This window comes from Leucopleurus acutus (genome assembly GCF_964270905.1).
Source record: "Leucopleurus acutus genome assembly, chromosome: 17".
In the NCBI taxonomy this organism is placed as follows: Eukaryota; Metazoa; Chordata; class Mammalia; order Artiodactyla; family Delphinidae; genus Leucopleurus; species Leucopleurus acutus.
This window is the reverse complement of record NC_139159.1, coordinates 83,990,244-84,017,522: the sequence shown is the minus strand read 5'-3', so window position 1 is coordinate 84,017,522 and position 27,279 is coordinate 83,990,244. Positions and strand designations below refer to the sequence as shown.

At 58.2% G+C, this 27,279-nt stretch overlaps 1 protein-coding gene across 2 annotated transcripts in view; it reads left to right on the top strand.

Moving 5' to 3' along the window:
- Window positions 1-26,756, top strand: part of ARHGAP39 (Rho GTPase activating protein 39) — a gene marked incomplete at both ends in the record, with an annotated part of 37,591 nt that extends 10,835 nt beyond the window's left edge. The window contains 9 exons of one of the 2 annotated variants that reach the window (XM_082859116.1): window positions 3,319-3,402; window positions 11,053-12,412; window positions 14,240-14,801; window positions 20,592-20,684; window positions 23,752-23,825; window positions 24,990-25,189; window positions 25,831-25,922; window positions 26,313-26,482; window positions 26,562-26,756. In XM_082859116.1, coding sequence (XP_082715242.1) covers window positions 3,319-3,402; window positions 11,053-12,412; window positions 14,240-14,801; window positions 20,592-20,684; window positions 23,752-23,825; window positions 24,990-25,189; window positions 25,831-25,922; window positions 26,313-26,482; window positions 26,562-26,756 — 2,830 coding nt within the window. The remainder of the gene's footprint in view (window positions 1-3,318; window positions 3,403-11,052; window positions 12,413-14,239; window positions 14,802-20,591; window positions 20,685-23,751; window positions 23,826-24,989; window positions 25,190-25,830; window positions 25,923-26,312; window positions 26,483-26,561) is intronic. The other variant, XM_082859117.1, reaches the window with a different exon arrangement.
- Window positions 26,757-27,279: the final 523 nt, after the last annotated feature.

Here is a 27,279-nt window from a genome sequence, read left to right as displayed (position 1 = left end):
GCTCAGTAGTTGTGGCTCGTGGGCTCTAGAGTGCAGGCTCAGTAGTTGTGGCGCACGGGCTTAGTTGCTCCGCGGCATGTGGGATCTTCCCGGACCAGGGCTCGAACCCATGTCCCCTGCATTGGCAGGCGGATTCTTAACCACTGCACCACCAGGGAAGCCTGTGGTTTGTTTTTAACGTTTTGCTTAGAAAGTTCTTTCTTGGCCTGGGCCCAGAGGTATTCGCTTATATGTCTTGTGTTAACTTTATAGTTTTCTCTTCCACGCGGAGGCCTAGGTCTGCCTGGTGCCACCTTCGCGTGTGGCCAGAAGGATCCTCGTTCCGTCTTCTCCCCGGCCCACCCGTGCCACACGTCACTTTCTCTCCCTGCAGCGCCGTCAGTCTGCTCTTTGGGCACCACCCAAGCCTCGTGTGTGCTAGGAAGCGTCCCTGTCTCCTCTTTGTACTTAAGAGCATCTTAGCTAGTTGTGGGCTTTTCTTCTATCATTTAAATCCTAGAGTTCAGATTCCTCAGAAAACCCAGGGGGCTATTGCATGGACTACAGTATAGTGTAAACATAACTTTTTCTTTTCTTTTTTTTTTTTTTTTTTTTGAGGTACGCAGGCCTCTCACTGTTGTGGCCTCTCCCGTTGCGGAGCACAGGCTCCGGACGCGCAGGCTCAGCGGCCATGGCTCACGGGCCCAGCCGCTCTGCGGCATGTGGGATCTTCCCAGACCGGGGCACGAACCCGTGTCCCCTGCATCGGCAGGCGGACTCTCAACCACTGCGCCACCAGGGAAGCCCCTAAACATAACTTTTGTTTGCACTGAGATACCAGAACGTTCATGTGACTGGCTTTATTGTAGTGGTCTGGGACTAAACCTGCAGTACCTCTGAGGTTCACCAGTAGTTTGAGCTCAGAAAATATATCTGCTGCAAAACTGTGTGGGAATGGAGATCTTCTTGTTTTAATTTTTGTGGCACGGGAAGGAGATGATAGAACAGCCTCTGATATTATTTGTGACTCACGTTCACTGTAGTCAAGATGACTCTACTGCAGTCTCGGTATTTCATATAAGCTCTGTTTGCTTTATAATTTTAGGTTGAGTTCATTGAAAAACATTCTCAAATCTGAAAAAAAAAACCCTCATATTCAATGTTTGATGATAGTGGTCGAGTAGAGGTTTTTCTCAAACAGAAAATTTCAGTCTAGGTCGTGAGTTTTTTAAAAAACTGCAGTAAAACTTTCCCCTTTCAAGCTGTTAAACTGTTGTGTAGTAGGTCAAGTCGGGATGATTCGCTTCTATTTCTGACAAAAATCCCTGGAACTGGTGATGGCAAAGTCCAGGAGAGCAGAGGAAGTTCTCAGCCGATGCTGCTGTCTCATGACTCGTGATGGGTTTGGTGTGTTCTGCAGAGCACCTGCCAGTGAAGGGTACAGTGTGTACCCTTAAACACCCACCCTGGGCTTCCCTGGTGGCGCAGTGGTTGAGAGTCCGCCTGCCGATGCAGGGGACACGGGTTCGTGCCCCGGTCCGGGAAGATCCCACATGCCGTGGAACGGCTGGGCCCGTGAGCCATGGCCGCTGAGCCTGCGCGTCCGGAGCCTGTGCTCCGCAACGGGAGAGGCCACAACAGTGAGAGGCTCGCGTACCGCAAACAAACAAAAAAAACACCCACCCTGTGCGGGCCTGTGGTTTCCCAGCTGAGCTTCTTCTGACATGCATGTTTTAGCGTGATCAGTTGTTCACACATCTTAGCAGATTCCACTTCAGGTTGGGCTGCATTAGGTGTTTTCTCAGCTTCTTTGGCAGTACTTTCAGCTGCAGTTGCTCCACAGAGAGGATTCATGGAGGCCAGTTGCTCAGTCACTTCAGACTCAGTGTTGACTGCTTGAGTGAAGTAGCACCTGCAGAGCGGTGTCCGGAGCCCGGGGACCCTCTGATCCGTGGCTGCTGTCGCTGCTCTCACTGTCCTTGACTCTTCAAGACTGTCTGTGCCGAAAGGCTGGTAGTCTGACGCAGGTTTGTTTTCTCTGGACGCATAACTTTCGCTGCTGCAGTCAACACAATTTAATAAACTCATCATTGGTGAACAGCATTCCTTGCTTTCCTTGCTTGGCTAACAAATGAGCCCCTTGGGAGCTTACTTGGTGTAAGGTTCCTTTTCGTTTTCATTTTGTGAAGTAATTCTGCTGCGATGAGGTTTCCATTTCGAACTCTGACTGTTGCGCACTTTGGGACATTGCAGTGCTTCCAGCAGGGCTGTGTGTCCTACCGACCCAGCAGCAAAGAGCCCGCATGCCACCGCGCCTGAAAGGCATAACGGTACATGCCCACTCTCTTCGTGGTGTGGCATTGTGGATAGGCAGGGTAGTAAAAGCGTCAGTGAAATGTCATGGGTCGGCCATGCGTGTGGCACTCAGGCCAATGAGGTGCAGCTGCATCGCCGGGCCTGCGCCACGCTGAGTGATGCAAGCACCTCCTGTGGTCTCTGCTGTGGCCACGCACGTCACTGTTGCAGATGAGCGAATGGGACTGTGTTCCCACGTCGTGTTCCTGACGGACACTGGAATTTGAACCTCGTGTAGTTTTCACACACAAAAAAATTTTAATATATAAACCATTCTTAGCTCACCTGCTATACAAAAACAGGCAGCAGGCTGGACGTGGCCCACAGGCTGTAGTTAGCTGCCCCCTGACCTGAAGGGGCGTGCAGGCTTCCTGGCATGGCCAGCCCACGGGGCCTGGTGGCCCGGCCCGAGCCCCTCTGTGTCCCCCTCCTCACCACCTGCTGCGTCTCAGCACAGTGGCCTCTTCCTGTTCCCGGGCTATGCCCAGCTCGACCCCTTGCCGGCCCACTTTCCTGTCCACAGCTCAGATGCACCCCCCTAGAGAGCCATCCCTGGAGCTGTTTCCAGTCTGATCCTACAGTGGCCTGAGGTTCTGGTTCGTTCTGCAGTGGACTGCACCCGGAGTGTGAGCCCTGTGGGAGCAGAAGTGTGTCTGCCTCACCTGCCTCAGGTTGCAGCCCCGGCCCAGGCCCAGCCGCAGCTCATCGGCCGGAGCCCCAGCTCTGAGGTGGACCTGGGCTGTAGTGGGCTATCCCTGTAGGAGGGCGGTGGGCCTCCAGTCCGTTCAATCCGTTCCACGTTCCCAAGAAATACTCAGATCAGATGAAGGGGACGACTTTGTGGGCAGGAGCTGTGGATGAGAAACTAAAAGGACAGCACCCACATTCTGGAAAGTGAAAGAAAGGCGTGTTATTTTTGACGCATCGTGTTTCTAAATGGTTGCACTTCTGTTCACGTCTCCGTTTTATTTTGCTGTGTTTCAGCTCCTCACTGTCAGGAGGTCTTCTTGAGAAGGACTATGAGATTTACCAGGACTACAGTGCGGACGGCCACCTTCTCCACTGCAGGTAGGGCCCCTGCCTCAGGCCTGGCCCTGTCTCCTGACCCGGGGATGGTTTTCCTGGCAGCTCTTCGGTGAGCTGGAGGAGAGTCTGGCTCAGCAGGACGTGCACAGCACGCAGGGCCCTGCCCCAGCCAGTGGAAGGTGAGGAGAGGTCGTCAGGGCCACCAGCGCCGGGGCAGAGTGGCCCCAGGCCCGCGTGGCAGCTGCCAGTCACTGCGCAGTTTGGGGAGCTGTTGAGTCCGTGGTACCGGCCCTGGCCCCTGGCAGACTCCTCGGGGGCTCTTCAGCATGTGGTCTCCCTGGGAGCTCCGGGCCACACATCGGAGTGTTTCCCCGGCCACGTGGGGAAGACTGGTGCCAGCCGAAGGGAAGGGAGGAGGCTCGCCTCCCTCGGCCCTGGGTTGGCCTTGCAGGGCGTTGGGGTTTCTGGATACGACCCTCAGGACCCTGGGCACAGCAGCCGTCGGTCTGGGCAGGGGCCATCCCTTGGTCAGCTCGTGTGTCCAGGCTGGAGGAGCACCTGCCCTGCAGCCGAGGGGGGCCGGGCCGGGTGCCCCCAGCACAGGCCAGCAGGATTCATGTGAATTGTGGAGGGATTTGCAGGTGCGAGGGGCCTCTGGCAGTCTGCTCAGTTTAGAGATTGAGCTTGCAAGTGGTGACCGGGCTCGTTGATGTTGTAAGGGATCTGGGCCTGCGTGGGGCCAGTGGTATGGTGGTGTCCACAGATGTGTTTTGTGGCCTCCCATGTTCTCCTTGGTAAAGGGGTGCGGCGGCTGACGGGCAGGGCCTCACCCCGGCTGCAGGGCAGGGCAGGTCCCCGGACGTGTTTCTTCCCGGGCAGTGAGTCCTGCTCTTGCCGGCTGCGCATCACAGCCCTGGGCCCTGCGGGATGCACGTGCCACCTGCTCTGTGGTGGCCCGGCACTGCCCTGGCCCTGCCATCCCGGTGCCACCTGGGCCGGGCGTGAGAGCAGCTCCCTCAGCCAGACAGAGCGGGAAGGACAGGGAGACTGTTGAGGAGGGGGGCCGTGTGCCAGCGGCTGTGCAGCCCGGTGCAGGGCATGTCAGGGGCCTGCGGTTTGCTGGGTGGTCAGAGGACCACGTGGCTCCGGTTTTCTGACGTGGTCTCTTCTTGTTGCGCGTGAGCTGCACCCGCATCTCGGGCAGAGGCTTCCCTCCAGACCCACGCGGCAGCCGTCCCAGCCCCGCTTCCCTGCTGCCCTTTGCCGGTTCTGGGGGCCGCATGTGGAGCAGCGCTTCCCTGAGGAGGCGTCTCCTCCTCCTTTGGAGAACAGGCGACTGCCCTGAGCTGAGCGGAGGCCCCGCCCGCCCGCCCGCCCGCTCCAGCACTTCCCCGGGCGTGGGAGGCCGCCTCTCCCCTCGTGGCCGGAAGCCTTCTCGGAACAAGGGCGTGGGGCGGCGTCTCTCGCCTGGGTGCCTCCGCCCGAGCAGAGCCAACAGGGGGTTAGGGGTCGAGAGAGAAGCATGGGACTCCTGGTCTGGGGAGCCATGAGGAGACGGAGGGGCCGGCGGGGCGGGAGGCTAGAGGGGGCGCGGTGGGGGCCCTGCGAGGCTGCGGGGCTGCGAGGGGCCGGCCTGTGGGGCAGGAAGTGAGGCCGCCTGCGCGGGGGCGGGTGGTTGAGGCCGGCGTCTGCTCTGTGACCCAGGCGGCCCTCGTTTCCCGGTAAGACAGGGAGCCCGTGACCCCGGGGCCTGCCTTGGGGATGGAGTCAGAGGCTCCTGTGCGGGTGACCCGCCCTCAGCCAGGGGTGCCGTCTGCCAGGCACCTTCCTTCCTGCTGCCCCGTTCCGGCCTCTGCCCTGACTCGATGGAAGCCCTCTGGGCCCTGGAGTAGACTGTGCTCTGGACTCCGCCCGACACGACACACTCTCCCACACTCCTCATTCCGCAGCCGCAGCCCCGCCACCCTCGCCCCGCAGAGGGGCGGGGTCCCTCCTGCCGAGGGGTGAAAAGATGTGCGAAATAACGCTTCCCAGTTGCTGAGTGTTTCCTGTGTGCCAGTGCTGAGCTAAGGACTTTATCGTATGCGCATCTGCACATCGTGTTTGATCCTCGTAGGAACTGATGAGGACACGGGGACAGAGCCGGGAGGTGATTTCCCACAGCCTGCAGCCAGGGGACAATGGCCTGGAGTGCAGCCACAGATCTCTCCGACTCCAGAGCTGGCTCTCTGGGTCTGCTGCCCTCCGCCCTCCGCTCTGCCTGCTTGGCCTGGGGGGCAGGCCGGGAGCAGCCTCCGGCAACCGGGAGTGGAGCCCTGCTGCAGTCTGACTTCTCCCCTGGGTAATGAGGTCAGGCTGCAGGGTTTGGTCCTGGTCATGCTAGAGCAGGCTGCCCGGCCCGAGGCCTCTCACTCTCACGCTGACCGCACATGCTGACCCTGGTTCTCTAAGTCCTGCCTCACCCACGCCCAGTAATTAGGACTCATGGCCTTATCCAGAAAGCCCCAGCCTCAGTCAGAGGATAAAGGCGGAGGACCAGACTACACAACTGGTTTCTTAAGACGCTTGGGATTTCTCCTTTCTGTGATGGTGGATTCACTTAACTGAGACCAGCCTGTACAACAAGAACAAAATAGACCAAATATTCCTGCAGGCATCCGAGGAGCCAGGACGTGTGGCCAAGGTCTGGCAGTCATTGCAGCCCAGCACACGTGTCACCGCCTCAGGAGCCACAGAGGGGACCTTGGCAGCATTCCATGTTTCTACTGGGACTCCTGAAAGGCTACACGAAGGCATAGGGTGAGCCATAAGTAGACCAGTCTTCGAATAGACGCCCGAATTCCAGTCAGCTCAGTCCCAGATGGGATTCAGGTGATCGATCTGCCCTTATCCCAGCTGCCTGCTAAGAAACAAAAGTAAACCAGAGCCTCAAATTATCTCAACAGTTTTCCATACACAGTCACCAGAATTTCAGTCTAAAATTGCTGGAACTGATTAGGAACAAAAGCAGATAGTAGAAACAGACCCACCAGAGGTCTATATTTTGGAGTCATCAGACACTCACTTTAATATGATTCATTTGTACAAGATACTAAATGGCAGTTTTTCCAAATCAAATAATTTCATCAACATAGATCACATGGGCTCCCCTGGTGGCACAGTGGTTGCGAGTCCGCCTGCCGATGCAGGGGACGCGGGTTCATGCCCCAGTCTGGGAGGATCCCACATGCCGCGGAGCGGCTGGGCCCGTGAGCCGTGGCCACTGAGCCTGCGCGTCCGGAGCCTGTGCTCCGCAACGGGAGAGGCCACAACATTGAGAGGCCCACGTACCGCAAAAAAAAAAAAAAGAAAAGATAGATCACATTCTAGGCCATAAAACACAGCTTAACAAATTAAAAGAAAAGAAATAATACAGTATCTGCTCTCAGACCACAATGGAATTAAACTAGAAATCAGTTACAGAAAGATAGCTGGAAAACCCCCAGATACTTGCAGGTTAAACAACACACTTCTGAATATCACATGGGTCAAAGAAGAAATCTCAAGAGAAATTTTAAACTATTTTGAACTGAATAAAAATGAAAACACAACTTAAAATTTGTGGGGTGTGATAAAGGCAGTACTTAGAGGGAAATTTATATCAGTGCATATATTAGAAAAGTGCATATACTAGAAAAGAAGAAAGATCTAAAATCAATCATCCAAGTTTTCATTCTCGGAAACTAGGAGAAGATGAGCAAATTAAGTACAAAGTAAGCAGAAGAAAAGATAGGTATTAAAAATGAGAGCAGAAATCAATGAAATTGAAGTAGGAAATGAATGGGAAAAATCAATGAAATGAAAACCTGGTTCTTTGAAATGATGAATAAAACCAATAAGCAGTAAGTAGCCAGTCTAAGAAAAAGAGAGAAAGGACACAAATTATTAATATCAGGAATGAAAGAAGCGATATCACTAAAGATTCCTTGGACATTAGAAAGAAAATACAGGGCATTCCCTGGTGGTCCAGTGGTTGGGACTCTGCGCCTTCACTGCTGAGGGCCCCAGGTTCGATCCTTGGTCAGGGAACTAGGATCCCGCAAGCTGCATGGCCAAAAAAACAGAAATAAAAATAAAGAAAATACAGGGATGCTATGAACAGCCCTGTGCACACAGACTTGATAACCTGGGTGAAATAAACCAATTCTTTAAAAGACACAGTCTGCCAAAACTCATATAACAAGAAATAGACAATCTGAATAGGTCTACATGTGTTAAAGAAGTTGAATCAATAATTAATAATCTTCCAAAACAGAAAGGACCAGGCCCAGATGGGTTCACTGGTGAGTTCTACCAAACATTTATGGAAGAAATTATAGCAGTTCTCTACAGTCTCTTTCAAAGGATAGAAGCAGAGGGAATACTTCCTAACTCATTCTATGAGGTCAGTATTACGCTAATATCAAAATTAGAAAAACACATTACAAGAAAATTACAGACCAGTCTCTCTCATGAACATGGATATAAAAATCCTCAACAAAATATTAGCAAATCAAATCCACCACTGTATAGAAAGAATTACACACCATGACCAAGTGGGATTTATCCTAGTTATGCAAGGTTGGTTCAACATTTGAGAATCAGTAATACTCCATTACATCAATAGGCCAAAGAAGAAAAATCCATGATCGTATCAGCCGATGCAGAAAAAGCATTTGGCAAAAATCCAACACCCATTCATGATTTAAAAAAAAAAAACCCTCAGTAAACTAGGAACTAGAGAGGAACTTCCTTAACCTGATGAAGAATTTCTATAAAAAATTTACAGCCAACATCACACTTAGGAGTGAGAAGGTCAAAGCTTTCCCACTAAGACCAGGAGCAAGACGAGGGTTTCCCTTCTGACCTCTGCTTTTCAGCATCGTATTGGAAGTCCTTGCTAATGCAGTAACACAAGAAAAAGAAATAAAAGGTATACGGATTGGGAAGGAAAAAATAAAACTGTCCCTGTCTACAGATGACATGATCATCTATGTAGAAAATCCTAAAGAATTGACAAACTCCTAGAACTAAGTGATTATAGCAAGGTTGTAGGATATAAGCTAAACATACAGAAGTCAATTGCTTTCCTATATACTAGCAATGAACAAGTGGAATTTGAAGTTAAAATCAATAGCATTGACATTAATTTCCCCCCCCCCAAATGAAACAGGTATAAATCTAACAAAATATGTGAAAAATCTATGTGAGAAAAACTGTAAAATTCTGATGAAAGATATCAAGGGAGAACTAAATAAATGGAGTAAGATGTCACCTCTTCCCAACTTGATCTATATGTTCAGTGCAGTCTCAGTCAGCATCCCAGCAGGTTGTTCTGTGGATATTGACAAAGCGATAATAAAATTTCTATGGAAAACACACCATTGTAAAGCAATTATACTCCAATAAAGATGTTTAAAAAAATTTCTATGGAGAGGCAAAAGATACAGAACAGCCAACACAATATTCAAGGAGAACAAAGTTGGAGGAATAATACTACCCGAGTTCAAGACTTACTATAAAGCTACCATCATCACGACAGTGTGGTATTGGTAAAAGAATAGATAGATAAATAGAATAGACTGGAGAAACAACCAATAGACCCCCATAAATATAGTCAAGTAATCTTTGACAAAGGGGCAAAGGCAATGCAACGGAGCAAAGATGGTCTCTTCAACAGATGGTGCTGGAACAACTGAACGTTCACAGGCAAGAAAATGAATCTGGACACATTCCTTACACCCTTCATGGAAATTAACTCAAAATGGATCACAGACCTAAATGTAAAACACAAAACTAACTCCTAGAAGGTAATGGAGGAGAAAACCCAGATGACCTTGGGTTTGGCAGTGACTTTTTAGGTACAACGTCCAAGGCATGATTCATGAAAGAAACAATTGATAAGCCGGACTTCATTAAAATTAAAAATTTCTGCTCTGCGAAAGACAGTGTCAAGCGAATGAGCAGACAAGCCATAGACTGGGAGAAAATGTTTGCAAAAGACACAAATGATAAAGGACTGTTATCTGAAATATACAAAGGACTCTTAGAGCCCAGCAGTAAGAAAACAGCCTGATTTTAAAATGGGCCAAAGGGACTCCCCTCGTGGCACAGTGGTTAAGAATCCACCCGCCAGTGCAGGGGACACGGGTTCAAGCCCTGGTCCGGGAAGATCCCACATGCCACAGAGCAACTAAGCCCGTGCGCCACAACTACTGAGCCTGTGTTCTAGAGCCCGCGAGCCACAACTACTGAGCCCACGCACCTAGAGCCCGTGCTCCACAACTACTGAGCCTTGCTCTAGAGCCCACGAGCCACAGCTACTGAGCCCACGAGCCACAACTACTCAGCCCGCGTGCCTAGAGCCCGTGCTCCGCAACAAGAGAAGCCACCACAACGGGAAGCCCGCGCACCGCAACGAAGAGTACCCCGGCTCGCCGCAACTAGAGAAAGCCCGCACACAGCAACAAAGATCCAGTGCGACCGACAAATAAATAAATAATGTAAAAGGAAAATCTTTAAAGCAGCCAGGAGTCTCTTGGGGTGGGGGAGCAGGTGGCAGAGGTTAGCCCCACTCATCTCTCTGGGACTTGGTCCGGCCCGTCGTGGCTGGTACAGCTGTGGGACGTGGTGCAGACCTTCAGTGGGCGGATATGGTGTGTGGTCAAGTCCGTGTATCCCGAGGGGCAGTGTCACTCATGTCACGAGGCAAGTGAGGCTCAGAAGAGGCTGAGCGTCTTGGGTGGCCCCCTGCGCTCGGTGGCGGGGCCGTGATTTGGGCCCCACAGCTCCCCAGCTCTCCCTTAGCCTGATGCAGGCTTTCTCAGGAACTGGGGGACAGTTTTATCGTCTCTGTCAGGTGCAGAGTACCGACTGTGTGTGTGGGCAGTCAGAGGAGGGCAGTTAGCCTTTTTGGAGTTCACAGGAGCCTCTGTGGTTGAAATCCAAGGCCTGAGATGCTGATGCACAAGGGATGTGTTGGCCACCCCTGGTAGGAACACAGGCAGGTGCCGAGGCCGGGAGTGAGGCCTGCAGGGCAGTACTCATCGATTCCAAAGCCAGAGAGGCCCCTGGGAGGTCCCCCTCCCGGCTCTTCCTTACAGAAATAGTTCTGTGCCTGGTTCTAGCGTGGGACCAGAGCAGAGACACTCACAGAGGCCCTGGCAGGGAGTGTTGCCGTGGGCAGTAGCTGGGGTCTGGGGGAAGCTCCCGGATCAGGAGAGCCCCCAGAGGGGAAGGCTGCAGGGAAATGTGTGAGGGGAGTTCCCAGGCCAGGAGGGCAGCTTACTCTAGGCTGCAGTGACCAGAGGTCAGGGCCTATGAAGAGTGCAGAGCTCGCTGCTGGGAGCCCCAGGAGGCACCAGGCCCCCACAGCCTGCAGCCCCCGGGGGGCGGGTGTGAAGAGGACAGTGAGAAATGACCAGGCCTCTGGGCCCTGACCTCAGACACCCATGAGGTCAGCAGGTGGGTAATGGGTCCAGGCTGGCAAAGGGGTCAGATTTCCTCCTCTCCTCGGTAACCTGTTCCCCCCAGGACCTCCCCGGGTAACCTGCCCCCCCCCAAGACCTCCCTGGGTAACCTGTTCCCCCCAGGACTTCCCCAGGTAACCTGCCCACCCCCAGGACCTCCCCAGGTAACCTGTACTGCACCACCCCCCCCCCCCGCCCCCACCAGGACCTCCTCTCTCCGCTGGAACTCGGGCACCAAGGAGCGCATGCTCATCAAAGTTGCCGACAGGGAGCCCAGCTTCCTTTCCCCCCAGGGCAACGGCTACCCCCTGGACAGCCAGCCCAGGGGTCGCTCCCGCAGACCCTCTGGGGGACAGCACTCGCCCAGCCTACAGACCTTCACCGCCGACGCGGACGGCCCTGTCTTCTTCTCAGAGCGGAGGCCGTCACCCTTCCTGAAGAGGGCTGAGCTGGGGAGCTGCTCCCCACTGCTGGCCCAGCCCCGCAAGCCCGCCGCCGACTCTCAGCCGTCCTCCCCGCGTTACGCCTACGAGCCCCCCCTCTACGAAGAGCCCCCCGTGGAGTACCAGGCCCCCATCTATGACGAGCCCCCCATGGATGTGCAGTTTGAGGCCGGCGGGGGCTATCAGGCCAGCTCGCCTCGGCGGTCTCCCAGCCGCAAGCCGCCCAAGCAGGCCTCGGCGTCGCCCTACCAGCAGCTGGTGCTCACCAGGCAGAAGTGCCCCGAGCGCTACCTGAGCCTGGAGTACAGCCCGGCTGGCAAGGAGTATGTCCGCCAGCTGGTGTATGTGGAGCAGGCCGGCTCCAGCCCCAAGCTGCGCGCGGGCCCGAGGCACAAGTACTCGCCCCACCCAGGCGGCGGCTCCCTCTCCCTGCAGCCCAGCCCTTGCCTGCTGCGCGACCAGCGCCTGGGGGTCACGTCCGGGGACTACAGCAGCATGGAGGGGCCCGAGCTGCGGTCCGCCCAGCCGCCCATGCCACTACCCCAGGCCCAGGACGATGCCATGTCCTGGTCCAGCCAGCAGGACACCATGTCCTCGACGGGCTGCTCCCCCAGCACACGAAAGAGGAAGAGCAGGAACCCCTCTGCGTGCCACACCCCCAGCGCCCTGCCCACCGAGGGCCCCGGGGACCGCGACCCGCTTGGCCAGCAGCCCCTGACCGAGGAGCGGCCCCTGTGCGGCCCCAGCCTGGCGCCCACAAGGCGTGCAGAGGGCGAGGCGCGTGAGGGGGACGGGACCCGGGGCGAGGCCGAGCCCTTCCTGGCTCAGGCCCGGCTGGCCTGGGAGGCACAGCAGGCCCGCTTGCACATGAAGCAGAGGGGCAGCTGGGACTCACAGCAGGACGGCTCGGGCTACGAGAGCGACGGGGCCGTGCCGCTGCCCATGCCTGGGCCTGTGGTGCGCGCCTTCAGCGAGGATGAGGCGCTGGCCCAGCAGGAGAGCAAAAAGCACTGGCAGAGGGCCGCCTCGGACCGGCTCGCCTTCCCCCAGGCCCTGCTCGAGAAGAGCGTGTCTGTGCAGACCAGCCTGGCCTCCCCGGAGCCCTACCTCCACCCCTCTCAGGTAGGGGCCGGGTCCCCGGGCAGGGGTGGTGTGGCTTCACGGTTCCCAGCAGGCGTGAGTGAGGACAGACGGTAGATGCCCCCCAGGCCTCTGCCAGCACGGGGGTCTCTTACCTCGGCTGCTGGCCAGGCCCCGCAGTGCTGCCACGTCACCCGGGGGCTAGAGGCCATGTCCTGATTCCAGGCCACAGAGGCCGCCACCTGCCCACTGAGCCCTGAGCCTCTGTTCTTCCACCTGTGAATGGCTCTCAGGTGAGGAGCTGTGCAGGTAGAGCACCAGGCGCTCCTTGGGTGGCTCAGAGCCTGGGGCCAGGACACATTCAGCAAGCCCCAGGTGGCTCCCAGAACCCCACACTGCAGCTGGAGCCAAGGCAGAAGCCCAGCCTGCGGTGTCTTCCCTGCTCAGTGCTGGGTGTGGGCATCCATCAGGCCCTCGGGATCCTTGTGCACCTGCTGTCCCGGTTGCGTGCAAGGAGCATGGTGCCCAGGGCTTGGTGTGGCCCAGTATCCTCGTTCTCACCTTCTGGTCCCTGACCTTTCACACCAGTCTGCTGCCTGAAGCCAAGGCTGAGGGTCTGCCCTGGCCTCTGCTCAGAGCTGGCAGTGGCCACAGGGCCTCCCGGGGTCAGGATCCTCATGTCCACCCCCAGTCCTGGTGGGGAAGACATGCCCAAGAACTACGGCATCTTAGGTGGCCAGCATCCCCCGGGGCACTTAGTGTTCCTCCAGACTGGAGAGCTCAGAGCAGCATTTCTGTCTGTGGCTTGTAACACAGGAGGACATCAGGACAGATGGGAAGAGGCGGGGGGGGCAGGTGGTAGGTGGAGCGTGAACAGCTGCGTCCTGGGGCACCCGGCTCCCAGCGTGTGACCTGGACAGCAGGACGCGTGGGCTCCAGGGGCCTGACGGAGGTCCACTCCTGGCGCTGCCCAGGGAGGTACCTTCCCTGCTTTCAAGACCAAGGGTTGGGGAGGCCAGCACGGGTTTGGGGACGAGAGCCCACCTCCCAGACAGAGGGGACAGGAGCCCCTAAAGAGTGTTGGGTGAGGGGCTGTTATCTGAGTGCAGGTACGTGGAGGCTGTTGGTGGCGGGGGTGGGGGTGGGGGTGCGGCTTGGGGCAACGCTCTCCCTTCCCAGCATCACGGGAGCGGAGGGCCGCAGCCCACGGCCCTCTCAGGCCTGGCTCTGCCCCTCTGCATGGCGTCGCTCTTCCCGATGCCCGAGACTCCAAACGCGATCTTTGTTGGGGAAAAGGGTGCAGCCGTTGTGGCCCAGAGACATTTGTTTCTCTGTCAAATGTTACATCTGGGGGTTTCTGCTGCTTTGTGGGGCTGACCTTCCATCTGAACCAGCAGAAGCCAAACAGCCGCGGCAAGGCCAGTAGGAGGCAGCACCTTCCTGCATCCACGCACGGTCCAGCTCCCTGCCTGGGGAGAGCCCTGTGAGCACTGGGGATGCAGCGTCCCCGGGCCCTCTCCTACCTGGGGCTACGGCAGCCCAAGAAGCTGACGAGACACATGCGCGGCTCCCTCCTGCCCCCAGACCCATGCTGGCCACCCCCAAACCTCGGTCTCCAGACCAGGGCAGGCACCTCCCGGAGGCCAAGCCCGCAGGGTAAAAGTCAGAGGGAGGGCTTCTCTGGGTCCCTGTTAGACCAGTACAAGGTGCAGAGCTGGAAGCCCAGGCCCGGCCTCACCCCACCCCACCCCGCCCAGGCCTCTTTCCTACAGCAGCTTCAGGTCCCGCTTGGGGTAGGGGGGCCACATCTCTCACCTGGCTGGGTCACGTGGGGCCCCCACCCCCTCACAGCCCCCCTGTCCTCCCCAGTCTGAGGACCTCGGCACCTGCGCCCAGTTCGAGAGCAGCCGGCAGACCCGGAGCGTGATGCCCAGCGCCAGCTGCGTGTTCCCCACCTTCACACTTCGCAAGCCGTCCTCGGAGACCGACATCGAGAACTGGGCCTCCAAGCACTTCAACAAACACACACAGGGCCTCTTCCGGCGGAAGGTGTCCATTGCCAACATGCTGGCGTGGAGCAGCGAGTCTATCAAGAAGCCCATGATCGTGACCAGCGACCGCCACGTGAAGAAGGAGGCCTGTGAGGTCTTCAAGCTGATCCAGATGTACATGGGCGACCGGCGCGCCAAGGCCGACCCGCTGCACGTGGCCCTGGAGATTGCCACCAAGGGCTGGAGCGTGCAGGGCCTGCGGGACGAGCTCTACATCCAGCTGTGCCGGCAGACCACCGAGAACTTCCGCCTCGAGAGCCTGGCCCGCGGCTGGGAGCTCATGGCCATCTGCCTGGCCTTCTTCCCGCCCACGCCCAAGTTCCACTCCTACCTGGAGGGCTACATCTACCGGCACATGGACCCCGTCAACGACACCAAAGGTAAGACCCAGACAGGACCCCTGGGCTCTGCCACCAGCTCAAGTACAGGCTGCGGCTAGAGCTTTCGTCTGCGCTGAGTGGCACCTGGCAGCAGCAGGTACACAAACACAGCATCTCCCGGAGGGGCACATCCTTGGCCTCCACTGGGATGCGGGGTCCTCAGGCAGCCCCTTCTCAGCACTGAGGCCCTGAGAAGAGCCACAGGCAGTTGTGGCACAGGGTCCCTCCCTGGCCACGGGCTGACAGGTGGGGGTCTGCTTGAGGACCCATTGCACCCATGTCTCCGCCAGCCGGCATCCACTCCACTCTGAGGCTACCGTCCTGGTCACCCTGCCTGACGAGGGCAGGGAGGCCAGTCAGCCTGTGTGCACTTAGAGCGTTTGCCCTGGCCAGGCTCGCACTATGCCTTGTGGCCGTCGCAGGGGGGCTTCTGAGGGCGGTGAGGGACATGGGCGCCCTGGCCCAGCGCTGGGTCTGAGGGGCCTGTGCCATAGGCTGTTGAGGTGCTGTGAGCTGAGCTGGCCTGAGCCGCCTCAGGCGTTCAGGGGTTGGGACCGCCATGGACAGCAGCCTGCTGACGGCTGCCTGGGGTTCCTGAAGGCCATGCGTCAGGCCTGTGTGGGCCCCGGCTTGGCCTTCCTTGGGGAGGGCTCTGGGCCACGGTCCCGCCAGCCCGGCGGCGCCCGCCTTGGGCTGGGCAGAGTGAGCATGGGGGTGGAGCTGCAGGCCGCGCCTGCCAGCGCGGCAGGCCGCCTGCCGCCCCGTGTCCGAGTCCGTGAGCGTCTGCCGTGCCCAAGATTGCTTGGTGGGAGCGGCCATCCATGCTGGCCTAGCCAGGGCTTTGCCCCAGCCCAGGTGTGGGGGGCTGAGGCCCGTGCACACAGTGATGAGGGCTGCAGGGCAGTGGGGGGCCCGGGGAGGGTGTGTGAAGCATAGGCACCGTCCAGCACACCAGCCGTTTAGGGGCAGATCTTGGAAGCCGTGAAATGTTTGCCCAGGCTTGCAGTTTTTGAAGCAGGATCGCCGAACACTGCAGACGGGTCTCCCCAGGGGGCTCCCTGGACGAAGCGGGCAGCCTGGACCTGCCTCTGTCTTCTCAGACCTTCCCAGGAGCAGGTGGGCCCCCAGTGGCTTCATGGTTCACCTCAGCCTCTTCCAAAAAGGTCTTGAAACGTCCCTGCCGTGAGCTGGAGGTTTGGAAGTGTGTGTCCGCCGCTCAGCACACAGCCCTCGGGGGCCCCAGGAGTGCTTGCTGAGTGAAAGGTGAGTGAGCCGCGGACAGAGGCCAGAGGCTCCAGGCTGTGCCCGCTCTGGCTGGGGCGTCCATGGAGAGCTGGACGTTGCGGTTTTGCACGGAGGTTAGTGCACTTTCGCCCTAGTGTCTGTGCGATAGGAGCCAGACTGAGAGAACCGAGCTGCAGCCTGGTAGTCATGGTTTTGAGGCCCCGGTGGTCTCTGCCCACAGACCACGCTGGGTCTGTGTGGTCCCGCTAGCAGGGTTCTGTGTCTGTGGGATCTGGTCTTACATCTGTGGCACAGGGTTGCCCTCCAGCCAAAGCCCTGTCTCCAGCCCTGAGACCCACTCCTGGGTGGGCGTTTTCTGCCAGGCCCTGCTCGTCACTGAGCCCAGAGGAGAGGCCTCGATCTCCCTCCCACCGGCCCCTGTCGAGAACATGGGTGCCGGCTGCCAGTCAGGAGGGCAGGCCCCATCAGCCCAGAAGACCTAGCCTGTGCTTAGAAAAAGGAAATGCAGTCCATCCTGGGAGCACCAACGGGGGCAGAGCTGAGCTGGCTCCCGTGTGTGGAGCCTCACCCTGAACCACACTGCCTGCCTTGGCCTCAGAAGCTTTTGATTCATCTGCCAGCACATGTTTGACATCTGCTGTGTGGTCACCACTCCGAGGGAACAAGGTACCGCACAGTGAACCCCAATTCACGTGACCCCACCCCCTGGCTTAGCCTCGGCTCGCACGTGGTCACACCTTTGTACCAGCCACCACCAGGTGACTCCACAGCCTTTCTGCCCTGGACTTCCCTAAGCGTGCTGTCAGCACAGGCATCGCAGGGATGCTCTGCAAAGAGCACACGGGAAGGCTGCAGACCCTGAGGGCTACATGTGCCTTCACAGCAAGACGCTGCCTTCCAGGTGAAGATGGCAGGACGATCACGTGCATTTACTTGCATTCCACCCTGAACTCACGATAAAAGAACAGTGAAGGAATTTTTTAAAGGCAGAAAAAGAAACCTCACAAGGAAATGTAAAATGCTGCAGCCACTATGGAAACAGAATGGCAGTTTCTCAAAGGATTAAAAATAGAATTATCATAGGACTCAGCAATTCCACTTGTGGGTATATACCCAAAAGAATTGAAAGCAGGAGCATGAACAGATATTTGTACACCCATGTTCATAGCAGCATATTCACAATAGCCAAGAGGTAGAAAGCAGCCCAGGTGTCCACTGATGGATGAATAGATAAATAAAGTGTCATCTGTACACATAATGGAATTATTCAGCCTAATAGGGAAGGAACTTCTGGCACAGGCTACAACATGGCTGAATCCTGAAAACATTACGGTGAGTGAGATAAGGCAGACCCAAAAAGACAAATACTGCACGAATCAGACAGATAACTGTATGAGGTCCCTAGAGTAGTCAAGTTCATGCAGAATGGTGGGTGCCATGGGTTACGGGGAGGAAGACATGGAGAGTTGTTTGATTCGTACAGACTTCCCATTTTGGGAGATGAAGTGCTGGAGATGGATGGTGGTGATGATTGCACAGTAATATGAATGTAATTAATACCCTGAACTGTACAATTAAAAATGGTTAAGATAGCAGATTTTATGTTACGTATAATTTATCACAATAAAAAATACTAAAACCCACCAGGACAAAGAGAATGGAAGAGGAGGAACAACTATGCTTTGGAAGCTGAAAGGCATATGGACAAGTGGCTGGAAACTGACTTGGCCGACCAAGAAACGTGGATCCCAAGCAGGTGGTGGGGAAGCTGACAAGTCGAAGCAAGTAGCAAACCCTAAAAAGCGCAGCAGTGGGTGGAGCCAGCTTCCTCCAGCAGTGGTACGGAAGTGGGAATGACCACGGAGCTGAAAACAAAAGGACTAGTTGAAGGTCTGTTTAGGAAGCAAAGCAGCTACAATGGAGTAGGCAAGGTTAAAGACTCTGCGCCCAGAGCATCTGGACTCAGATCTCAGCCACTTTTCCAAAATAGGCCATATTCTGAGCCATAAAACAAGTCTCACTAAAGGTTAAAGAATGTGAGTCATAGGGTGGTCCAGTGGGTAAGACTCCACACTCCCAATGCAGGGGGTGCGGGTTTGATCCCTGGTCAGGGAAGTAGAACCCACACGCATGCCGCAACTAAGAGTCCACGTGCCGTGACGAAGAAATCCGCGTGCCGCAACTAAGACCCGGCACAGCCAAAATAAATACTAAAAAAAAAAAAAAAAGAATGTGAGTCATAGAAAGTGTGTTCTCTAACCACAGTGGAATTAAATTGGCAATCAGCAACATAAAGGTATCTGGGAAATCCCTGAGTATTTGGAAACTAAAGAACATACTACTGAACAATCCATGGGTCAAATAAAAATGAAAAAGGAAGGTGCAGAGTATTTTGAATTGAAAGAAAATGAAAACAAAACATTAAAATTTGTGTGATGCAGCTAAAGCAGTACTTAGAGGGAAATTTATGGCACCTAACTGTATTAGGAAATAAATCAGTTACCTCAGCTACTTTAAGAAACTTAAAAAAAAACAGTGAGAGGAAATTATATCAAAAAGTAAGGAGGGGCTTCCCTGGTGGCGCAGTGGTTGAGGGTCCGCCTGCCGATGCAGGGGACACGGGTTCGTGCCCCGGTCCGGGAAGATCCCACGTGCCGCAGAGCGGCTGGGCGCGTGAGCCATGGCCGCTGAGCCTGCGCGTCCGTAGCCTGTGCTCCGCAATGGGAGAGGCCACAACAGTGAGAGGCCCACGTACCGAAAAAAAAAAAAAAAAAAAAAAGGATAGTAAGGAAATATTATGAACAACATTATGCCAGTAAATATGACAATTTAGAGGAAATGGACAAATTCCTTGAAAGACACAAACTACCAAAGATCACTCAATAAAAAATAGATAACCAGAAAAATCATATATCTGTTAAAGAAATTGGTACTTTATGAAACTTTCCCACAAAGAAAATTCCAGGCCCAAATGGCTTCACTAGTGAATTCTATCCAATATTTCATTGTTTGTGTAGCAATTAACTCAGAAAATTGAAGTGGAGGGAATATTTCACACTTCTCTCTATATCAAAATTAGAAAAGGGCATTACCAAAAATTTGAAAGAGAAGCACAGATAGTATCCCTCATGAGGATAGGACAAAAATGAACCGTATTTTAGCAAATTAAATCCAAGAATATATTAAAAGGATAATGCATCTTGAATAAGTGGGGTTTATCTGAGGAATGAAAAGTTGGTTTAACATTCAAAAATCAATCAATGTAATTTGCCATATCAACAGAGTAAAAAATAAAAACATAAGATCATCTCAATAAGTGTAGGAAAAGCATTTGACAAAATCCAACATTCCATTCCTGATTAAAACACTTGGAAGAGAAGGGAGTCTCTTCAACCTCGTATACACATGTATCTTTCCTTGCCCTGTCAGCCTGGGGCCTAGAAGCAGTGACACCCCAAGAGCATTGAGGACACCTGACCCGCAGCTCTTGGTTTCTACCATTTTCCATTAAAAGGAACCAGAGCTGTCTGGAGAAACAGCTGATTCTAAGGCTGGGGTAGGGAATGTACAAGATGCAGTGCCTGAAGGGAGGATGTGCCAGAGGGGAGATGACGGGGCGTGTCACAGGACACGGGTCACAGGACACAGAGCTCCCCGGGGCCAAAGCTGGAGCACTTTAAGGAACAGAATAAAGTCATATTGAACTGTAAGCTGACAATGTAAGATGAATGAATGAATGTAAGATGAATGAATATGATATAAATGATTAGATAGATATATGGGACTTCCCTGGTGATCCAGTGGTTAAGACTCCACACTTCCACTGCAGGGGGTGCGGGTTCGATCCCTGGTTGGGGAGCTAAGATCCCCGAATGCCGCGCAATGCGGCCAAAAAAAGAAAGAAAGAAAAAAAGAATTACAAATAATTTATGTAGGTAAGAGGGTCCACCATGAGGGGAGCGTGAATCCCACCTCAGTGTGGGCTGTGTGCCTCGACTTCCTTCCAGAGCACGGGATGGGGGGATGGAGGGTCCGGATCGACAGCGCTGAGTTATTTTGTGCGGGGTGTGGGTGTGTGTGTGTGTGGGGGGGGGTGCCCAGGTCAGCCAGAGAGGGGAGCCAGGCCCCTCTCTCTCGCTCAGCACCCACTCAGCCCCTGGAGCGCAGCCACGTAGGAACCAGATGGCTGGGCTGCGGCCCTCTCAGGGGGCTCCCTACCCCTGCCTTTCTGTCGGCCAGCGGGTCATGAGCTGACCGCATCCTCTCCCCACTGCCCAGGGGCACGTTCCTGGCACCTCCCCAGCCACACGACCCAGGTGTGCCCACACACCCACCCCTGTGCCCAGGACTCTGAGCGAGACACCCGCCCCCGCCCGGCACTCCCCTCCCCCTCTGGCGGGGCATCAGCCCATCTCCCTCTGAGGAGTCCAGCCGGCTGGGGCAGTGACCTCCCAGCTGCCCAGGGTCAGCCCCGAGCGGGGCTGACACGTGTGGGCACGTGTTCCTCTTTGTGTTCTGTGGCCTCACCCTTTGTTTGCTCCCCAGTGACACAGCACATGAAAGCGCTTCTGGAAAGGAACAGTAAGAAGAAGTCCAAGTTGAGAAAGAAACCCAAGCCTTATGTTGAGGAGCCGGATGGTAGGGCCTCTCCCGCAGCCCCTGTGCGCTGCGTCTGCACAGCTCTGCTCTCCGGCCTCGGCCGCCTGGCCTCCTCTCTCTAACCGCTTCTGGGCTGGGGGGACAGCGGGGGGACACTAACCGTCAGGTCTCCTCCTGAGTGGGCTGGAAGCCCAGGTCGTCGACAGGGCTCCTGGGAGAGGCCACACCTGCCCTGCGCCTTTCTCCACGGTGCTCAGAACAATTTCCAACGTGCGTGCTGGGTTCTCAGTGGGGCGGGGCCTGCTGGAGGCACGCCGAGGTGAGGGAGTGCCCTGTGGGCAGGTGCCACCCCAGCCCTGACCTCCAGCCGGGCCACCCCTGGGGCTGGGGGCCAAGCCTGGCATTGTTTCCCTGGGGCCCCCAGCACAGCCCACCCCCACCCAAGCTCCAGAGAAGCCCTGTTAGCCCAAGGCTGTGCTCTCCTGGCCAGGAGACCCAGCCGTCCATTTCTGCCCCATGAGCCTCCCTTCTTGGCACCAGGGCCCTGGGACCAGCCCCCATCCCACCTGTACCTGGTTACCCACACTTGCCCCACTCTTCTTCCTGTGAGACTCACCCTTGGCACCCCTTCCTCTGGGAAGCTCTCTGGCTACATGCTAGCCTCACCAGAAGAAGGGGGGCAGCCACAGTCCAGGCTTCCCAGCCGCCCTTGGGGCCCTGTCCTTGGGGAAGGAGCTTTGAGCTCCTGCCTGAGCCCATCCACTGGAGTCCCGATGCAGCAGTGAGGGGGGGCTGGGGGCACAGAGTGCAGGCTCCTGTGGGCCGGGGGTGGTTGGAGCTCCGAGTGGGTCAGAGCAGGGGGCTAGTTCCCCCAGGACCCAGCAGAGTCCGTGCCAAGAGGTGGCAGGTCCTGGCCACACCCAGCAACCTTCGAGGTTCTTGGCCTGGGCACCTGGCACAGCAGCAGAGGCTCTGGGAGAGCTGCTTTGTCGGTCGCTCTGGGGGCCGCTATCTCTCCGCTATCCCATGCCCTGGCAAGGCCAGAACGGGGCAGTGGACTCAGAGGCCCCCACAGTACCATGTGGGTTTCCCTGGGTTGGCCACGGGCACTCAGACACCCCATAGTCTTGGCCCAGGAGGCTGTGCCCTGGCAGCAGAGGTGCCCCAGCCCTGAGACTCCAGGCACACGAGGCCTCAGTCCTCGGACTCCAGCAGCTGCAGCCCTCAACTGAGCCCTCACTCCATGCCAGACTGAGGTCAGCCCTTCATGGGCACCTGTCCCCATCCTACAGAGAGGAAATAAGGCCTGGAAAGGCTGCACCACAATCGCCAGGTGAGAGGTGGTGGCCCAAGGATATTCAGATCACAGCCTGTTGGAGAGGCCCGTTTGGTCCCAGGAAGCCCTGTGACACGAGGTCAGGGCAAGTCTGCCCACGGGCCCCGAGCCCAGGGACAGGAGGCTGTCACCCAAGGGAGGGGTGGGCACGCTCCCAGGGTGGGGAAAGCGAGCAGGCGCCACCCGCTGCCCTGCCGCCAAGCACTCTCTGGGCTCCCGGTGCTCAGGCTGCAGCCCAGGTCCCGTTGGCTTGAGCACCATCCACTCTCCCTGGGCCCAGAGCCTGCCCACGTGGGCCAGTGGCGGAAGGTTCCACGTGCTGTATCCCAAGCTGGCTGAGTGGTAGCTGCAGCTAGGATTCTCCGTTTGGGTCTGTGGGGCCCCAGGGACCTGAAAGATTCTTCACGGTTTAAACCCCTATAAGAAACGTTTGTTTTCACTTTGATTACTGTAAAACAGATTCCCCTTACCAGTTATAACGACGGAAGTATTTTGCGGTAACTAGAAACAAAAAGGTTTACACGCATCAGACATGTTTGTGTTCTTCACACTGAGGTTCACGGAACCCTGTGTCCTCAGACAACTGCTTCCTTTAAAAAAGACTCTGTTTGTATTTGAGACTTGGGTCCAGAGGCACCCCTCAGGCAGGGAGGCCCAGCAGAGGCAGAGCCTTACAGGGAGCGGGTCTGTCCTGAGCCTGGAGGCACATGGTCGGCCCATCTGTCTGTCCATGGTCTGGGGCAGCCCGGCCCGGATGGCTCCTGTCTTGCTGCTGCTTCCCTTGGCCTGGGCCAGGAAAGATGCGCCACACCTTTCAGACCCTCCCTGGGTGGGGTCTCCTCCCCACTCCCTCTCCCCCCTCCTCCCTTTGCCTCCAGCCCCCCCAGCCCCATCCCCCGCCCCAGCACACCGTATCTGGAAAGACCCGTGGCCTGAGGTCTTTGCCCTCGGATTGCTGGCCCTGCCACCCTCCATGACCACCAGCTAGAACTTCTGCTTTCAGGGGTGAGGTTTTAGAAAGCCCCCTCCCTTGAGAAAGGAGACAATTCCTCCTGTCACCTTCAGCCCTCAGGCAGAGTCACCATGTGGTCCTTCCCCAGCATTGCCCTCCCAGCGAAACGCAGGCTCAGGGCACAGGGCATCCCCTCCACACTCATGCCCCTCCCAAGTGAGCCAGGCCCTGGGCCTCCCTCTCCCTGACCCCCACCCAGGCAGCCTTCGACCAAGCAGGCATGAGATCCTGTGGGCTAAGGCCTCTCCCTGGGCTGCCCAGGGCCTCTGGCTGGAAGCTGGGCTGCAAGAGAGCTGGGCCTGCTGCCCAGCCCCTCGCAAAGCTCCCTCCTCCAGTGCTGGCTCAAGGCGATGGGCGCTGAGTGCCTGCAGGCGTGCAGCACATGGAGGTCACCCTTCTCAGGGGGCCCCCCCAGGCCCTGCCCCGTCCTGCGTGCGACTCCCCGGGGGAATAGACCTCATCCCCAGCCTGACCTTCCTGGCCAGGGGGAGGGTTGGGTAGGCTGGCGGAGGGCTTCCTTCTTCAACCTGGCTCCCCTGGAGGAGAGGGCAGTGCCCCCTTGCCTCTTCACATGAGTGAGGACCCACTGCCTGGGCGGGGCGAGCAGCAGGCAGGAGGCTGGCCGGGCCTGGGCGCCAGGTTCCTGCAGGAGCCACCTCTCCTCACCCCTCCTGCTGCTCCCTCCTCAGTCACTGGTTGGCCTGCAGCCTCTGCTCCCACTCATCCATGCCAAGCCAACTGGCACCATTCTTTTCCAGGGGTGGCAATAAGCACATACGCCAAGTACTGTTACCACAAGCTGCAGAAGGCGGCCCTGACTGGAGCCAAGAAGGTACGAGCTCCTCCCAGAACCGCTGGGCAGGGGTGGGCGGGCAGCCTGTGCCGGCGATGCCCGGACAGAGTCCAGCGGGAGGGGGGGGCAGCCTGTGCTGGCGATGCCCGGACAGGGTCCAGCGGGCAGAGGTGTGCGGGCAGCCTGTGCCGGTGATGCCCAGACAGAGTCCAGCGGGGGGCGGGGGGCAGCCTGTGCCGGTGATGCCTAGACAGGGTCCAGCAGGCAGCCTGTGCCGGCGATGCCTAGACAGGGTCCAGCGGGCAGCCTGTGCCGGTGATGCCCAGACAGAGTCCAGCGGGGGGCGGGGGGCAGCCTGTGCCGGTGATGCCTAGACAGGGTCCAGCGGGCAGCCTGTGCCGGTGATGCCCAGACAGAGTCCAGCGGGGGGCGGGGGGCAGCCTGTGCCGGTGATGCCTAGACAGGGTCCAGCGGGCAGCCTGTGCCGGCGATGCCTAGACAGGGTCCAGCGGGCAGCCTGCGCCGGTGACGCCCAGACAGAGTCCAGCCGGGGGGGGGGGGCAGCCTGTGCCGGTGATGCCCAGACAGGGTCCAGCGGGCAGGGGTGGGCGGGCAGCCTGCACCGGCGATGCCTAGACAGGGTCCAGCGGGCAGGGGTGGGCGGGCAGCCTGTGCCGGTGACGCCCAGACAGGGTCCAGCGGGCAGAGGTGTGCGGGCAGCCTGTGCCGGTGATGCCTAAACAGGGTCCAGCGGGCAGCCTGTGCCGGCGATGCCTAGACAGGGTCCAGCGGGCAGCCTGTGCCGGCGATGCCCAGACAGGGTCCAGCGGGCAGGGGTGGGTGGGCAGCCTGCACCGGCGACGCCCAGACAGGGTCCAGCGGGCAGCCTGCGCCGGCGACGCCCAGACAGGGTCCAGCGGGAGGCGGGGGGGGCAGGGGGGGCACTTAACGGCTCACAGTGCGGAGGGTGCCACTTGGAGCTTCTGATGCCGCAGGTGGCCCAGCAGGAGGCGCCTCTGGTGACTCAGGGGCCAGGGAGTTGGGGGTCCCCGGCTCGGGCCTGGGGCTCACAGGGACGAGAGGACAGAAGGAGGAAAGAGGGCGGGTGAGCCAGGGGCAGCCCTTGCACGGGTGTAGGGGGAGGGAGGGCTGGGAGCTGGGCGCCAGGCCACACTGGGACAGAGAGCTGGGCCGCCTTTGCAGGGGCTGAAGAAGCCCAACGTGGAGGAGATCCGGCATGCCAAGAACGCTGTGTTCAGCCCGTCCATGTTTGGCAGTGCGCTGCAGGAGGTCATGAGCATGCAGAGGGAGCGCTTCCCCGATCGGCAGCTGCCCTGGGTGCAGACTCGGCTGTCGGAGGAGGTGCTTGCACTCAACGGTGACCAGACGGAAGGCATCTTCAGGTGCCCTGCAACCTGGGCCCCGGGCCCCTGCCTCAGAGCAGCCAGAGAAGCCCCCTGAGAGGCCAGCATGCAGGCAGGGAGGGCAACTTGGAGCAAATAGAAGGGCCGGGCGCTCTGCGGCCAGGAGGGTGGGGAGGGCCCCATCTTTAGGAGGTGGGTCAGCAGGGCTCTCCCTCCTGAATGGCAGCACACCGGAACCCAGACAGGAGAGCTAGCCAGGGACAGTGCCCTTGCAGAAATGGCCAGCAGGGGCCCAGAGGGTACTTGGACACCAGCCATGGGCAGGGCCTGGAAAGATGCGGCAGCCCCCAGCAAACGGCCGTCACCTGAGAGTGGAGGTGACGGCCCTGCCCCATGGAGGGCGGCACATGGCCAGGCACCTGCCGTCGTGACTCACCTACCCAGGACCCAGGACAGGCGGGGAAACAGGCTTATGGCTTTGGGCCTCGGGGACCATTCTGAGGAAGGGATCTGCCTGGGGGCAGTCAGCAGAGGGATGAGGGATGGGGGCCTGGGACAGGGGACCCCAGCCACACCTCCCTCTGGTAGGAAAGAGGCCATTTGGGCAGAGAGAGGTCAGGCAGCCTTGACCCTGAGCAAGCCCAGCTCCTCCTCCCTGAGACCTGCCCTGTGCTTGGCAGAGTCCCTGGGGACATTGATGAGGTGAATGCCCTGAAGCTACAGGTGGACCAGTGGAAGGTGCCTACAGGCCTGGAGGACCCCCACGTCCCAGGTAAGCCCCCAGTCCCCTCAGCAGCAGGAGCAGCTCGGACGGTTCAGCCCTCCCTGCTTTCCGTCGTGAAGGGACAGCCCTCTGGTCCATTTCCAGCACAGACGTCCCCCTGCCGTTGGACAGCCTCCGCGGCGCCTCCCTCCGCTTGCCTGCGCACGGTGGCTGCACAGCCTCTCTTGGTTCCCGGCGCTCGGGGTCAGTCCAGGCCCTCAGGACCAGGAGCCCGCAGGCCTCCGGCCGCGCAGTCCACACGGCTGGGTGGACACCTCCCGTCTGGTCCTGGCCCCTCGCCCCCACTCCCGACACACACGGCCGCTTTCGCCCCTTGCTGCTGGTGGGGCGGGTCCCCGACTGCCCCGCCCAGCCGAAACCCCCGCGCTGCGTCCCCAGCGTCGCTGCTGAAGCTGTGGTACCGGGAGCTGGAGGAGCCCCTGATCCCCCACGAGTTCTACGAGCAGTGCATCGCGCACTACGAGAGCCCCGAGGCCGCCGTGGCCGTGGTGCACGCGCTGCCCCGCATCAACCGCCTGGTGCTGTGCTACCTCATCCGTTTCCTCCAGGTAGGCGGTGCCGCCCCTCCGCGCCCCGCCCCTCCGCGCCCCGCCCCGGCCCACCCGCAGCTCCCCGCTCCCCGCGCAGGTGTTCGTGCAGCCCGCCAATGTGGCCATCACCAAGATGGACGTCAGCAACCTGGCCATGGTGATGGCGCCCAACTGCCTGCGCTGCCGCTCGGACGACCCGCGCATCATCTTTGAGAACACTCGCAAGGAGATGTCCTTCCTGCGCGTGCTCATCCAGCACCTGGACACCACCTTCATGGAGGGCGTGCTATAGCGCGTGGGCACCGAGGGACCGAGGGTGGGGACAGAGCCTGCCCGGCTGCGCCCGGGCAGGGGGCACGCGGGGAGGGGGGAGGGGACGCCCGAGAAGCGGAGGTAGCATGCCGGCTCCGCCCATGCCCGCCCCAGCCCTGGAACCCGCATCCCCCGACCCGGGCCCTCGGCCTGAAGGCGCAACCAAGGCAGAGGGGCTGCGGGAAGGGCGCCTCTGCCCCGCCCCGGGCCTCGTGGCCGTGTCGTTCGGCGCTGCCGCGCCCACCGCCAGCCGCGGTCCGGCCGCGAGAAAGTGCCTTCTGTTTCCTGGAGCCAAGTGACACTGCCCCTCCCGGCCGGCCCGAGAGCACAAGCCGCCCTTGCTGGGGCGAGCCGCCTTGCTGGGGCTGCTGCGCTCAGCTTGGCCCCGGCCCAGCCCGGCTGCCCATCTTGCTCTTCCTCTGCCCTCCCCCTGACCTGGGGGGGGGGGTCTCCTGATCTGCGACTTCCGCCCTCCCCAGTCCCTCCCCGCCCCCTCCCCCTGC